Source organism: Anguilla anguilla, chromosome 5 (assembly GCF_013347855.1).
Source record: "Anguilla anguilla isolate fAngAng1 chromosome 5, fAngAng1.pri, whole genome shotgun sequence".
NCBI lineage: Eukaryota > Metazoa > Chordata > Actinopteri > Anguilliformes > Anguillidae > Anguilla > Anguilla anguilla.
Window position 1 is genome coordinate 2,654,098 of NC_049205.1, and position 13,570 is coordinate 2,667,667.

Here is a 13,570-nt window from a genome sequence, read left to right on the forward strand (position 1 = left end):
TCATAACCCTAACCCTAAGTTGAGCCCTAAAACCTAATTGAAGCCATAGGAACTTCTGAAATCATGTGATTACTCATTTAAAATTGGGGAAAAACTAAGTCAAGACTGTGAATTCCATAGTACAAATGCAAAAAAATATATTTGAGGTCTTAAAAAAAAAATGTTTTCCCTGAAAAAATATGTATATATTCCATATCTTGTTATGGTCATAGGTACCTATACTAGTTTATACAAAATTTTTGGCTCGTCCAAAATCAAAAAAGAACCCATGTCCTAACCTTTCTTTAACCTGCTGAACACAGCCGTAAACTTGCCTCGACCCTCAGACTTATCGTTTTCATAACCCTAACCCTAAGTTGAGCCCTAAAACCTAATTGAAGCCATAGGAACTTCTGAAATCATGTGACTACTCATTTAAAATTGTGGAAAAACTAAGTCAAGACTGTGAATTCCATAGTACAAATGCTAAAAAATATATTTGAGGCCTTAAAAAAAAAATGTTTTCACTGAAAAAATATGTATATATTCCATATCTTGTTATGGTCATAGGTACCTATACTAGTATATACAAAATTTTTGGCTCGTCCAAAATCAAAAAAGAACCCATGTCCTAACCTTTCTTTAACCTGCTGAACACAGTCGTAAACTTGCCTCGACCCTCAGACTTATCGTTTTCATAACCCTAACCCTAAGTTGAGCCCTAAAACCTAATTGAAGCCATAGGAACTTCTGAAATCATGTGATTACTCATTTAAAATTGGGGAAAAACTAAGTCAAGACTGTGAATTCCATAGTACAAATGCAAAAAAATATATTTGAGGCCTTAAAAAAAAAAGTTTTCCCTGAAAAAATATGTATATATTCCATATCTTGTTATGGTCATAGGTACCTATACTAGTATATACAAAATTTTTGGCTCGTCCAAAATCAAAAAAGAACCCATGTCCTAACCTTTCTTTAATCTGCTGAACACAGCCGTAAACTTGCCTCGACCCTCAGACTTATCGTTTTCATAACCCTAACCCTAAGTTGAGCCCTAAAACCTAATTGAAGCCATAGGAACTTCTGAAATCATGTGATTACTCATTTAAAATTGTATAAAAACTAAGTCAAGACTGTGAATTCCATAGTACAAATGCAAAAATATATATTTGAGGCCTTAAAAAAAAAATGTTTTCACTGAAAAAATATGTATATATTCCATATCTTGTTATGGTCATAGGTACCTATACTAGTATATACAAAATTTTTGGCTCGTCCAAAATCAAAAAAGAACCCATGTCCTAACCTTTCTTTAACCTGCTGAACACAGCCGTAAACTTGCCTCGACCCTCAGACTTATCGTTTTCATAACCCTAACCCTAAGTTGAGCCCTAAAACCTAATTGAAGCCATAAGAACTTCTGAAATCATGTGATTACTCATTTAAAATTGTGGAAAAACTAAGTCAAGACTGTGAATTCCATAGTACAAATGCTAAAAAATATATTTGAGGCCTTAAAAAAAAATGTTTTCACTGAAAAAATATGTATATATTCCATATCTTGTTATGGTCATAGGTACCTATACTAGTATATACAAAGTTTTTGGCTCGTCCAAAATCAAAAAAGAACCCATGTCCTAACCTTTCTTTAACCTGCTGAACACAGCCGTAAACTTGCCTCGACCCTCAGACTTATCGTTTTCATAACCCTAACCCTAAGTTGAGCCCTAAAACCTAATTGAAGCCATAGGAACTTCTGAAATCATGTGATTACTCATTTAAAATTGTAGAAAAACTAAGTCAAGACTGTGAATTCCATAGTACAAATGCAAAAATATATATTTGAGGCCTTAAAAAAAAAAGTTTTCCCTGAAAAAATATGTATGTATTCCATATCTTGTTATGGTCATAGGTACCTATACTAGTATATACAAAATTTTTGGCTCGTCCAAAATCAAAAAAGAACCCATGTCCTAACCTTTCTTTAACCTGCTGAACACAGCCGTAAACTTGCCTCGACCCTCAGACTTATCGTTTTCATAACCCTAACCCTAAGTTGAGCCCTAAAACCTAATTGAAGCCATAGGAACTTCTGAAATCATGTGATTACTCATTTAAAATTGGGGAAAAACTAAGTCAAGACTGTGAATTCCATAGTACAAATGCTAAAAAATATATTTGAGGCCTTAAAAAAAAAAAATGTTTTCCCTGAAAAAAAATGGATATATTCCATATCTTGTTATGGTCAAAGGTACCTATACTAGTATATACAAAATTTTTGGCTCGTCCAAAATCAAAAAAGAACCCATGTCCTAACCTTTCTTTAACCTGCTGAACACAGCCGTAAACTTGCCTCGACCCTCAGACTTATCGTTTTCATAACCCTAACCCTAAGTTGAGCCCTAAAACCTAATTGAAGCCATAGGAACTTCTGAAATCATGTGATTACTCATTTAAAATTGTAGAAAAACTAAGTCAAGACTGTGAATTCCATAGTACAAATGCAAAAATATATATTTGAGGCCTTAAAAAAAAAAATGTTTTCACTGAAAAAATATGTATATATTCCATATCTTGTTATGGTCATAGGTACCTATACTAGTATATACAAAATTTTTGGCTCGTCCAAAATCAAAAAAGAACCCATGTCCTAACCTTTCTTTAACCTGCTGAACACAGCCGTAAACTTGCCTCGACCCTCAGACTTATCGTTTTCATAACCCTAACCCTAAGTTGAGCCCTAAAACCTAATTGAAGCCATAAGAACTTCTGAAATCATGTGATTACTCATTTAAAATTGTGGAAAAACTAAGTCAAGACTGTGAATTCCATAGTACAAATGCTAAAAAATATATTTGAGGCCTTAAAAAAAAAATGTTTTCACTGAAAAAATATGTATATATTCCATATCTTGTTATGGTCATAGGTACCTATACTAGTATATACAAAGTTTTTGGCTCGTCCAAAATCAAAAAAGAACCCATGTCCTAACCTTTCTTTAACCTGCTGAACACAGCCGTAAACTTGCCTCGACCCTCAGACTTATCGTTTTCATAACCCTAACCCTAAGTTGAGCCCTAAAACCTAATTGAAGCCATAGGAACTTCTGAAATCATGTGATTACTCATTTAAAATTGTAGAAAAACTAAGTCAAGACTGTGAATTCCATAGTACAAATGCAAAAATATATATTTGAGGCCTTAAAAAAAAAAGTTTTCCCTGAAAAAATATGTATGTATTCCATATCTTGTTATGGTCATAGGTACCTATACTAGTATATACAAAATTTTTGGCTCGTCCAAAATCAAAAAAGAACCCATGTCCTAACCTTTCTTTAACCTGCTGAACACAGCCGTAAACTTGCCTCGACCCTCAGACTTATCGTTTTCATAACCCTAACCCTAAGTTGAGCCCTAAAACCTAATTGAAGCCATAGGAACTTCTGAAATCATGTGATTACTCATTTAAAATTGGGGAAAAACTAAGTCAAGACTGTGAATTCCATAGTACAAATGCTAAAAAATATATTTGAGGCCTTAAAAAAAAAAAATGTTTTCCCTGAAAAAAAATGGATATATTCCATATCTTGTTATGGTCAAAGGTACCTATACTAGTATATACAAAATTTTTGGCTCGTCCAAAATCAAAAAAGAACCCATGTCCTAACCTTTCTTTAACCTGCTGAACACAGCCGTAAACTTGCCTCGACCCTCAGACTTATCGTTTTCATAACCCTAACCCTAAGTTGAGCCCTAAAACCTAATTGAAGCCATAGGAACTTCTGAAATCATGTGATTACTCATTTAAAATTGGGGAAAAACTAAGTCAAGACTGTGAATTCCATAGTACAAATGCAAAAAAATATATTTGAGGCCTTAAAAAAAAATGTTTTCCCTGAAAAAATATGTATATATTCCATATCTTGTTATGGTCATAGGTACCTATACTAGTAGATACAAAATTTTTGGCTCGTCCAAAATCAAAAAAGAACCCATGTCCTAACCTTTCTTTAACCTGCTGAACACAGCCGTAAACTTGCCTCGACCCTCAGACTTATCGTTTTCATAACCCTAACCCTAAGTTGAGCCCTAAAACCTAATTGAAGCCATAGGAACTTCTGAAATCATGTGATTACTCATTTAAAATTGTAGAAAAACTAAGTCAAGACTGTGAATTCCATAGTACAAATGCAAAAATATATATTTGAGGCCTTAAAAAAAAAAGTTTTCCCTGAAAAAATATGTATGTATTCCATATCTTGTTATGGTCATAGGTACCTATACTAGTATATACAAAATTTTTGGCTCGTCCAAAATCAAAAAGAACCCATGTCCTAACCTTTCTTTAACCTGCTGAACACAGCCGTAAACTTGCCTCGACCCTCAGACTTATCGTTTTCATAACCCTAACCCTAAGTTGAGCCCTAAAACCTAATTGAAGCCATAGGAACTTCTGAAATCATGTGATTACTCATTTAAAATTGGGGAAAAACTAAGTCAAGACTGTGAATTCCATAGTACAAATGCAAAAAAATATATTTGAGGCCTTAAAAAAAAAAGTTTTCCCTGAAAAAATATGTATATATTCCATATCTTGTTATGGTCATAGGTACCTATACTAGTATATACAAAATTTTTGGCTCGTCCAAAATCAAAAAAGAACCCATGTCCTAACCTTTCTTTAATCTGCTGAACACAGCCGTAAACTTGCCTCGACCCTCAGACTTATCGTTTGCATAACCCTAACCCTAAGTTGAGCCCTAAAACCTAATTGAAGCCATAGGAACTTCTGAAATCATGTGATTACTCATTTAAAATTGTAGAAAAACTAAGTCAAGACTGTGAATTCCATAGTACAAATGCAAAAATATATATTTGAGGCCTTAAAAAAAAAATGTTTTCACTGAAAAAATATGTATATATTCCATATCTTGTTATGGTCATAGGTACCTATACTAGTATATACAAAATTTTTGGCTCGTCCAAAATCAAAAAAGAACCCATGTCCTAACCTTTCTTTAACCTGCTGAACACAGCCGTAAACTTGCCTCGACCCTCAGACTTATCGTTTTCATAACCCTAACCCTAAGTTGAGCCCTAAAACCTAATTGAAGCCATAAGAACTTCTGAAATCATGTGATTACTCATTTAAAATTGTGGAAAAACTAAGTCAAGACTGTGAATTCCATAGTACAAATGCTAAAAAATATATTTGAGGCCTTAAAAAAAAAATGTTTTCACTGAAAAAATATGTATATATTCCATATCTTGTTATGGTCATAGGTACCTATACTAGTATATACAAAGTTTTTGGCTCGTCCAAAATCAAAAAAGAACCCATGTCCTAACCTTTCTTTAACCTGCTGAACACAGCCGTAAACTTGCCTCGACCCTCAGACTTATCGTTTTCATAACCCTAACCCTAAGTTGAGCCCTAAAACCTAATTGAAGCCATAGGAACTTCTGAAATCATGTGATTACTCATTTAAAATTGTAGAAAAACTAAGTCAAGACTGTGAATTCCATAGTACAAATGCAAAAATATATATTTGAGGCCTTAAAAAAAAAAGTTTTCCCTGAAAAAATATGTATGTATTCCATATCTTGTTATGGTCATAGGTACCTATACTAGTATATACAAAATTTTTGGCTCGTCCAAAATCAAAAAAGAACCCATGTCCTAACCTTTCTTTAACCTGCTGAACACAGCCGTAAACTTGCCTCGACCCTCAGACTTATCGTTTTCATAACCCTAACCCTAAGTTGAGCCCTAAAACCTAATTGAAGCCATAGGAACTTCTGAAATCATGTGATTACTCATTTAAAATTGGGGAAAAACTAAGTCAAGACTGTGAATTCCATAGTACAAATGCTAAAAAATATATTTGAGGCCTTAAAAAAAAAAAATGTTTTCCCTGAAAAAAAATGGATATATTCCATATCTTGTTATGGTCAAAGGTACCTATACTAGTATATACAAAATTTTTGGCTCGTCCAAAATCAAAAAAGAACCCATGTCCTAACCTTTCTTTAACCTGCTGAACACAGCCGTAAACTTGCCTCGACCCTCAGACTTATCGTTTTCATAACCCTAACCCTAAGTTGAGCCCTAAAACCTAATTGAAGCCATAGGAACTTCTGAAATCATGTGATTACTCATTTAAAATTGGGGAAAAACTAAGTCAAGACTGTGAATTCCATAGTACAAATGCAAAAAAATATATTTGAGGCCTTAAAAAAAAAATGTTTTCCCTGAAAAAATATGTATATATTCCATATCTTGTTATGGTCATAGGTACCTATACTAGTAGATACAAAATTTTTGGCTCGTCCAAAATCAAAAAAGAACCCATGTCCTAACCTTTCTTTAACCTGCTGAACACAGCCGTAAACTTGCCTCGACCCTCAGACTTATCGTTTTCATAACCCTAACCCTAAGTTGAGCCCTAAAACCTAATTGAAGCCATAGGAACTTCTGAAATCATGTGATTACTCATTTAAAATTGTAGAAAAACTAAGTCAAGACTGTGAATTCCATAGTACAAATGCAAAAATATATATTTGAGGCCTTAAAAAAAAAAGTTTTCCCTGAAAAAATATGTATGTATTCCATATCTTGTTATGGTCATAGGTACCTATACTAGTATATACAAAATTTTTGGCTCGTCCAAAATCAAAAAAGAACCCATGTCCTAACCTTTCTTTAACCTGCTGAACACAGCCGTAAACTCAACAAATAGTATTTGCTGATTTTCAACAAATACTATTATTATTACACTTGAGAATTGTGACTCTAAGCGTGGTGTGTTTGGAAGACCTAAATCATTTTTCGTGCATTTCTCAGACTTGCTAACCAGTTGAACACATTTGCGGGAATATTAATCAATTTGATAGAGATGAAGACACAGCCAAGACACGCTTCTTTTTTTAAACCGTATTCATTCATTTACCATACATGTGGGACTCATAAAACCCGGACACATCTGTCAAGCACTCACTTACAATAAACACAGATTCAAAAACTCTTCTGGATGAGAAATAAACACGTCATTGGCCGTGTGTGGGGCTCGACGGGAGTCTTACGCACTCTGGAGAGGCTCTAATTCTCACCGCGTTTTGGAGAGAAGCGCTCACTTTGAATCGGGGGCCAAGTCAACGCAGGATGCTGTCCCATTAGCACTAGCACTTTGATCAGGAAAGTGGCACAAATCTGTGGCGTTTGCCGTTAAAAATCCGCCCTTTGTCTTGAAAGTGCAGAGGGTCATGCGCCATTGTGAAAAAAGACTCTTTCTATTCGACCGCCTCTCAGCAAGAGGGTACTGAAATAATTGAACTCAAAGGTAAACATGGCTTCTGCCGACTGGCTGCCAGACAGGAAGTGGGGAATCCAACGACGTGACCCTCAACGGAGTCTCAACAGGAAGTGCCCACAGCGCATTATGTCATCGACCTCTTTCATCCCGAGACGTTTCTGAAGATTTAATCGCCACATATTGAAAAGCAACATAAAAATATCCCTGCGTGTGTGTGTGTGTGTGTGTGTTGTTATTCAGCTGTGCAGATGTTCCTAAGACCTTTGCAGAGGCCTCAAGCAGAATTCTTATGCAAATGCTGCTTCTGGGTTGATTAGTAAACTATTTGCTGGGAAATTATTAACATGTCCGAACCACACACGTGCAGGAGGCGTTTCCCCGCCATTCCAGGTTCGCCTGAATCGATTAGAGAACCGCACAGGCTTCTGATGACACGGCTTTCGATTTCTCCGCTCCGTCTAATTGAAGGAGCTGGCTGACAGCGAGGCCTACTTTCAGCGCTGACTGGAAGGGAAGGGTTCGGTTCTTGGCTTACAGGAAACATATCAGGACACTCAGCAGTGCACCTACAGTAAGTGCTTAGCATGCTTGACATGAACTGAGACTGTATTATTTTTTTTTACCAGACCCAAGCTCTGCCACAGCTAGAGAGGTAGCCCAAGGACAGACTGGCACAGCGTCACCCAGGCAATCACATCAACAGGACATTATTCTAAACATTTGGCTCTTTTCCAGGGTCCAATGAAACAACAGCATTCATCAACATTTAAAGAAAAAAAAAAAACACAAGTGGATATAATGGTTTGAGACTCAAAGCAATGGCACATCTGAAAGCATTCTGGGATTGAAAAAAAATAATTGAAGCATATACTCCGTTTTGTGTGTGTGTGCGCGTATGTGTATAAGTGTGTGTGTGTGTGTGTATGCATGTGCATGTGTGCGTGTATGTGTGTGTGTGTGTGTATGCATGTGCGTGTGTGCGTGTATGTGTGTGTGTGTGTGTATGCATGTGCATGTGTGCGTGTATGTGTGTGTGTGTTTGAGATTTGGTGTTTGCTCTTTCAGGCAGTGACTTGAGAGAGAGAGAGAGAGGGAGAGAGAGACAGACAGACAGACAGAGAGAGACAGTGACAGAGAGAGACAGAGAGAGGCAGAGAGAGCGAGAGAGAGAGAGAGGGAGAGAGAGACAGACGGTGAGTGAGAGAAGGGGGGGGGGGGGGGGGAGTGATTCTGGTTGAGAAGGCAGCCTCCTCTAATTCAGGCGTTCCGCCATGAACCCCACTGCGGCCGCCCCGCTGAAGAATTAAGTAAATCAGCCGGGCCGTCCCGCGCTCCACTGACTCATGTCTGAGAGCTTCACGCTCCTCTGCGCACTCCGCCAGTCCAATGCGTGCACTCCGGAGGAGCTTGGGCCCGGCCCGCAGAAAAAAAAAAAAACGAAAAAAAGAATAACTACATAAAACGAGGAATGAGAGGATAAAAATGGGATTCCATTCTTAAAAACCAGACCGCAGCCCCGCCATCCCCCAACCCCCCCTCTCCCCCCCAACATATTTCTCCTGGGCCCGGTCTCCTGTTTGCTAGGCCTCAAAGAGGATCCCATTCACAGCAACTGCTAAAAACTATCAAGCTTGGTGTGGGGAAGTGTGTGTCGTGCAGCCTTCCGGCTGTAGGAGATGGGATTCCTCCAACTTTACGCGTGCTCTTTAATTCTCAAATTAGAGCCAAACCCACACTGGCGGGAAAAAAAAACAAACAAACCAGCCAAACTTAGATTGTTGTTGGGAAAATCAGGCTTCAGGACCCCGAAAATAAAGTTTGAAGACCCGCTTGCAAAACAGGTGTTTGTGCGGCGCGGTCGGCGGGAACCTCCGGAACGAATCGGCGGGCTGGCGGTCTCGAGTTCTGGCGATGACGGCTTTCCGCGGGCTGCGGCGTGAACTGAAAGTACTGCGGTATGCTAACAGCCTGAGCATTCTGGGCTACACCGACTGCAGCCTGGTAACGACGACATTAGCACTTTGCGCTAAACCCACAGGCGCTGGCATGTCGGGTGTAACTCTCTGGATCAGCATCTTCCGTACGTGGGAGAAGCACGCTGTGGACTCAGGCGTACGCTACTGCAGTGGATCTGAAAGGGCCCGCTTTGTTTCACATGGATGCCATCCCTCATTCTCTGTATCTGTACCATTCCCTCTCACCTCCGTGAGATCTGCTGTTTCACTGTAGATTTATTCCGGGGGTAAAATATTCGGCTTGTGTCACCGCTGGCGTCGGCTCCTGAAATGGCAGACGGGGTGAAGGTGGCGCCCCCCTTCTGTCTGTTATTTTCTGTTTTTTTTTATTTTTTTAAACAAACGGACCACTCAGCTGAAGAGGAATCATTCTCCATGACAACGGCGAGTCCCCAGTCATTAAAACGATTCCTGCTGCTCTGGCCTGACTGCATGTGAAGCCAGGATGGGAGAAGAAGAAGAAGAAGAAGACGAGGAAGAGTAGGAGTAAGAAGAAGAAGAAGAAGAATACAAGTGACAGTATGGAGAATTGGATAAAGACAGAGAGTGAGATAGAGAGGGACAGAGGGAACGAGAGATGGGAAGAGATAAATATAGAGATATAGAGAGACAGAGAAATAAAGCAAGAGAGAGATAGATAGAGAGATAGTGAGAGAGATTAAGAGCGAGGGAGAGAGAGATAGTGCAAGAGAGAGATAGACAGAGAGAGAGAGTTTAAGAGAGATAGAGAGCAACAGAGGGAGAGAGAGGGGGGAAGATAGATATAGAGATAGATACATAAAGCAAGAGAGTGGTAGATAGATAGAGAGAGAGCGATTAAGAGAGAGATAGAACAAGAGAGAGAGAGAGGTTAAGAGAGAGGGACAGAGAGAGAGAGAGGTTAAGAGAGAGGGACAGAGAGAGAGAGAGGTTAAGAGAGAGATAGAGCAAGAGAGAGAGAGAGGTTAAGAGAGAGGGACAGAGAGAGAGAGGTTAGGACATGGAGCATGTTTTCCCGAGTCGGGACAGGGGGGTTACCTTGTTCAGGCTACGGGCCGCGCTGTCCTTTCCCCCCGGGGTGAGGTTTCGGAGCTCCACGTCCAGCAGGCCCACCAGCTGTCCCATGGCCCGGACGGTGTAGGTGATGTCCCCCGCATGGATGTGCCCCTTGGTCTGTTCCGAGAGCTCCTTGGCGATGGTGGCGGCCTGGGACTCTCCCAACTTGAGCTTGGAGAACGCAAAAGGAGGGAGACCCTCAATTTCGGGACAAAGGCTTAATTTCGGCTCCTGTTGCAACGGATGATTTTTAGGGTACTGTTCCTTTAAGAACACTCATTTCCGTTTTGCATATGCACTAGTAAACAAACCAACCAATCATAGTGCTGTATACAATTTGACGTTTGCTGAGTATGTTATCTCAGATTGAACACCGCTGAACCTTTGTGAGAAGGACAGACAAACACAGAAAACAAATAAAAGCCCAGAAGGCGAGACCATTTCATGGTTTGTGGAAATGCATACACGCTATGCAAACACTGCATTCAGGTACTCCAGTTTTGATAGACGCGCGGTCATAAATATCACAAAATGAACCGGAATGTTCTGTTCCAGGAGCTGTCGGGCCCCGGACCAGATTGCGATTTTACAAAACGCCGAGCTTAAAGGATGATTGACATCGCTAACAATGCCACTTGCCTACTGCCAAACGGCGCAGTCATTAAGTTTTGAAATATACAATGTTTGTAGACTGCAATAATTGTTACCCCCCGCTTGAGATATCTCAAATGTGTACCGTTACAGGAGATGGGCCTCACAGAGAACAAGCTAATAGCACAGACAATTAAACCCAGCGCTGTGATTCTGCAGTAAAAAAAGGGAGCAGGAGAAGAGCGGAGCGGGTCGAACAAGGACAGATCACAGCTTGCGAAGCACAAATCCAGCGCTGCCGGGGCTTCGGAACGTCTGAGTTTGCTCTTTTTTTTTTTTTTTTTTTTTAAAAAGGGCAGATTATTGTCAAATATTACAATAATGCCGAGCTTCCGAACGTCTCCATTTTGTAGGAGCTGGAACACCAGACTGCTCTGGGAAAAGAACGTTTCAGCTGGCTTAGACGTTCCCAGCTATTAAAAAAAAAAAAAAAAAACATAAAAACGTTTTTAAAAAGAGTTGAAGAAGCAGTCGGGGACATTTGAGCTCGCAGTCCAATTAGAAACAGGGGGCCTGTGTGACTCAGAACCGTTAGGGTCACAGAATCCTTAGAGGACACGAAAATACCAAAAACAGCCCAGGATCTGGGCTTTGACACAGGAACATAAGCTGTGAGGATATGGACTCGGTCACCAAAGTCCCCCTTTGCACTAAAAAAGAAAGACAAGAAAAACTGAAGCTGACTAATTAAAGTTTCCGAAGAAGTTTTAAAAAAAATTTTTACCCCTTCCTGCACAGGCTTGGACACAGCAGAAAGCTGAGCTACCTGGCCCTACTCATTCACACCTGAAATGAACAAAATCTTGTTCCAGAAGACAACTGCCATGTAGGCAAACTGAAAATAGCTTCACGCTGGGAGTTTGGCCTTCAATTCAATCTCACTGCTGTACATATTGACCTTAACTTAGCAAATTATTCTTTTTCTCCATGAGTCGCACAGTGCTGCTCTCACACCTTTAACCAAATGGTTAAAAGGTGTGAAACTTGTAAAGCACGACGCAGAAGAAGAGCCCCATACATTGCGTTTTGGCTAAATGTTGGTTTATGTTTTGCACTTTCAGGAATCGACACAGGACCCTCAAGGCACGGGCGCTTAAATTTCCAAACACGCTTCGACGAGACGAGATGGCGGCTGATTCTTCACCGAACGGCGAAACCAACGGACGATATACGGGAAGGTGAACCCAAGGTCGTTCAGCAGCGTCACTTCAGAGGAAAACAACAGGGGGCGGAGCTTCGGGGATATACGCGGCGGCTGATTGGAGATAAAAGAGGAATTAATAAAGCCTGATGGGAAGGAGAGTGTAATCGCGTCCCCGTGCCCCGCTCTCCCTTCCCGCCCCGAATACCGCAAGCCGGTGATTCCGGGCCGTTCCGCCGCCGCTGGACCCCGAGGCCCGGGCCCGCGCGTCGCATAACAAACGCAGGATCTTCGCTCGCGTCCGCGCCGTCTCGATTCTGCCTTCCGTCAAATTTGTTCCCAAGAAATGATAGTATTTCAAACAGCCTCGTTAAGACCGATAAGTGACATCGCTGGGGAGGAAGTCTAGGGGGGGGGAGGCAAAAAAAAATTGTCCAGAACAAAAAATTAATTATTTAGGCTCCTTAGATGATTAAACGCTGTAAATGTATAATCTTGCTTTGTAAGGAGGCTCGATCTATTGAAAAGAATTCTCATCCTGTTGTTTTTTTTAAAGGGCTGAATATCCGAGGGTCATGTTGTTAGTCATGTTAATAATACTCGTTTAATTTCTGAGGAAACAGGAAGAAGCGTATGCAATTACGTCCTGTCAAGCTCCCTTATTATCGCTAATACAAGCGCTAAAAAGAAATGAGTCACGCTTTCCGTTGATCAAATATTGAAGATCATAATTAGACAAAGGGCCCGTCGTTTAGCGCTATTACTTAATTATACGACGTGGGGAAGTGAACTATGTTTGACACAAAGACTAGAGAGAAACTGAACAGTTTGCTAAGAGACCAAAGAGACAGGGGCTCCACAATGGCGGGAAAGTTAGGACGATTCCTAGGGCCCTGACTGACGGGGGCCCTCAAAAAATATTAGAACAGTGGATTTTCCAGGGTGGTGGGGCCCAATGTGAGATATTTTGATGGGGCCCAAAATCCCCGGTGGTGCCCCTGACCACAGACAGCCAGTAAAAAGGAGATGTACAGGGATAGCAGGCTGGCTTGTCCTGTCAAGGCTCTGTTCCAGTGCATGGATGGGTCCCACGGTCCGAAATCAAGTAAACAGGAAGTACATTTTAGATGGAGTATCTTGATAAACATAAAGGTATAAAATGAAAACCAAAGGGGCCAAAAGGGTGTTGTTGTTCCTCTATCTCTCCTCAGATTACCTGCCTTTTCTTAATTTTCTGGGAGATTTATTTTCCCAGAGGAGTCTTATTTATCATATTTGCCATTACCCTGCGCCGCCTGTCGCTCGTGCATGAGATTAAATTATCTTTTTTTGTTATTTGTTTATTGAAGTTGCAGATCATAATGGCATAAAATCAATTTAAACTGGTGCGATTCAACACGAATCAGCCTCATGAGTACACATTCATTGCGCCCG

The 13,570-nt window shown here is 40.3% G+C and overlaps 1 protein-coding gene across 11 annotated transcripts in view; it reads right to left on the minus strand.

Moving 5' to 3' along the window:
- The window catches only part of adgrl3.1 (adhesion G protein-coupled receptor L3.1), a 223,943-nt gene that overhangs the window by 68,971 nt on the left and 141,402 nt on the right, over window positions 1-13,570 (minus strand). For all 11 annotated transcript variants that reach the window (XM_035417534.1, XM_035417525.1, XM_035417533.1 and 8 more), the window contains one exon: window positions 10,327-10,515. In XM_035417534.1, coding sequence (XP_035273425.1) covers window positions 10,327-10,515 — 189 coding nt within the window. The remainder of the gene's footprint in view (window positions 1-10,326; window positions 10,516-13,570) is intronic.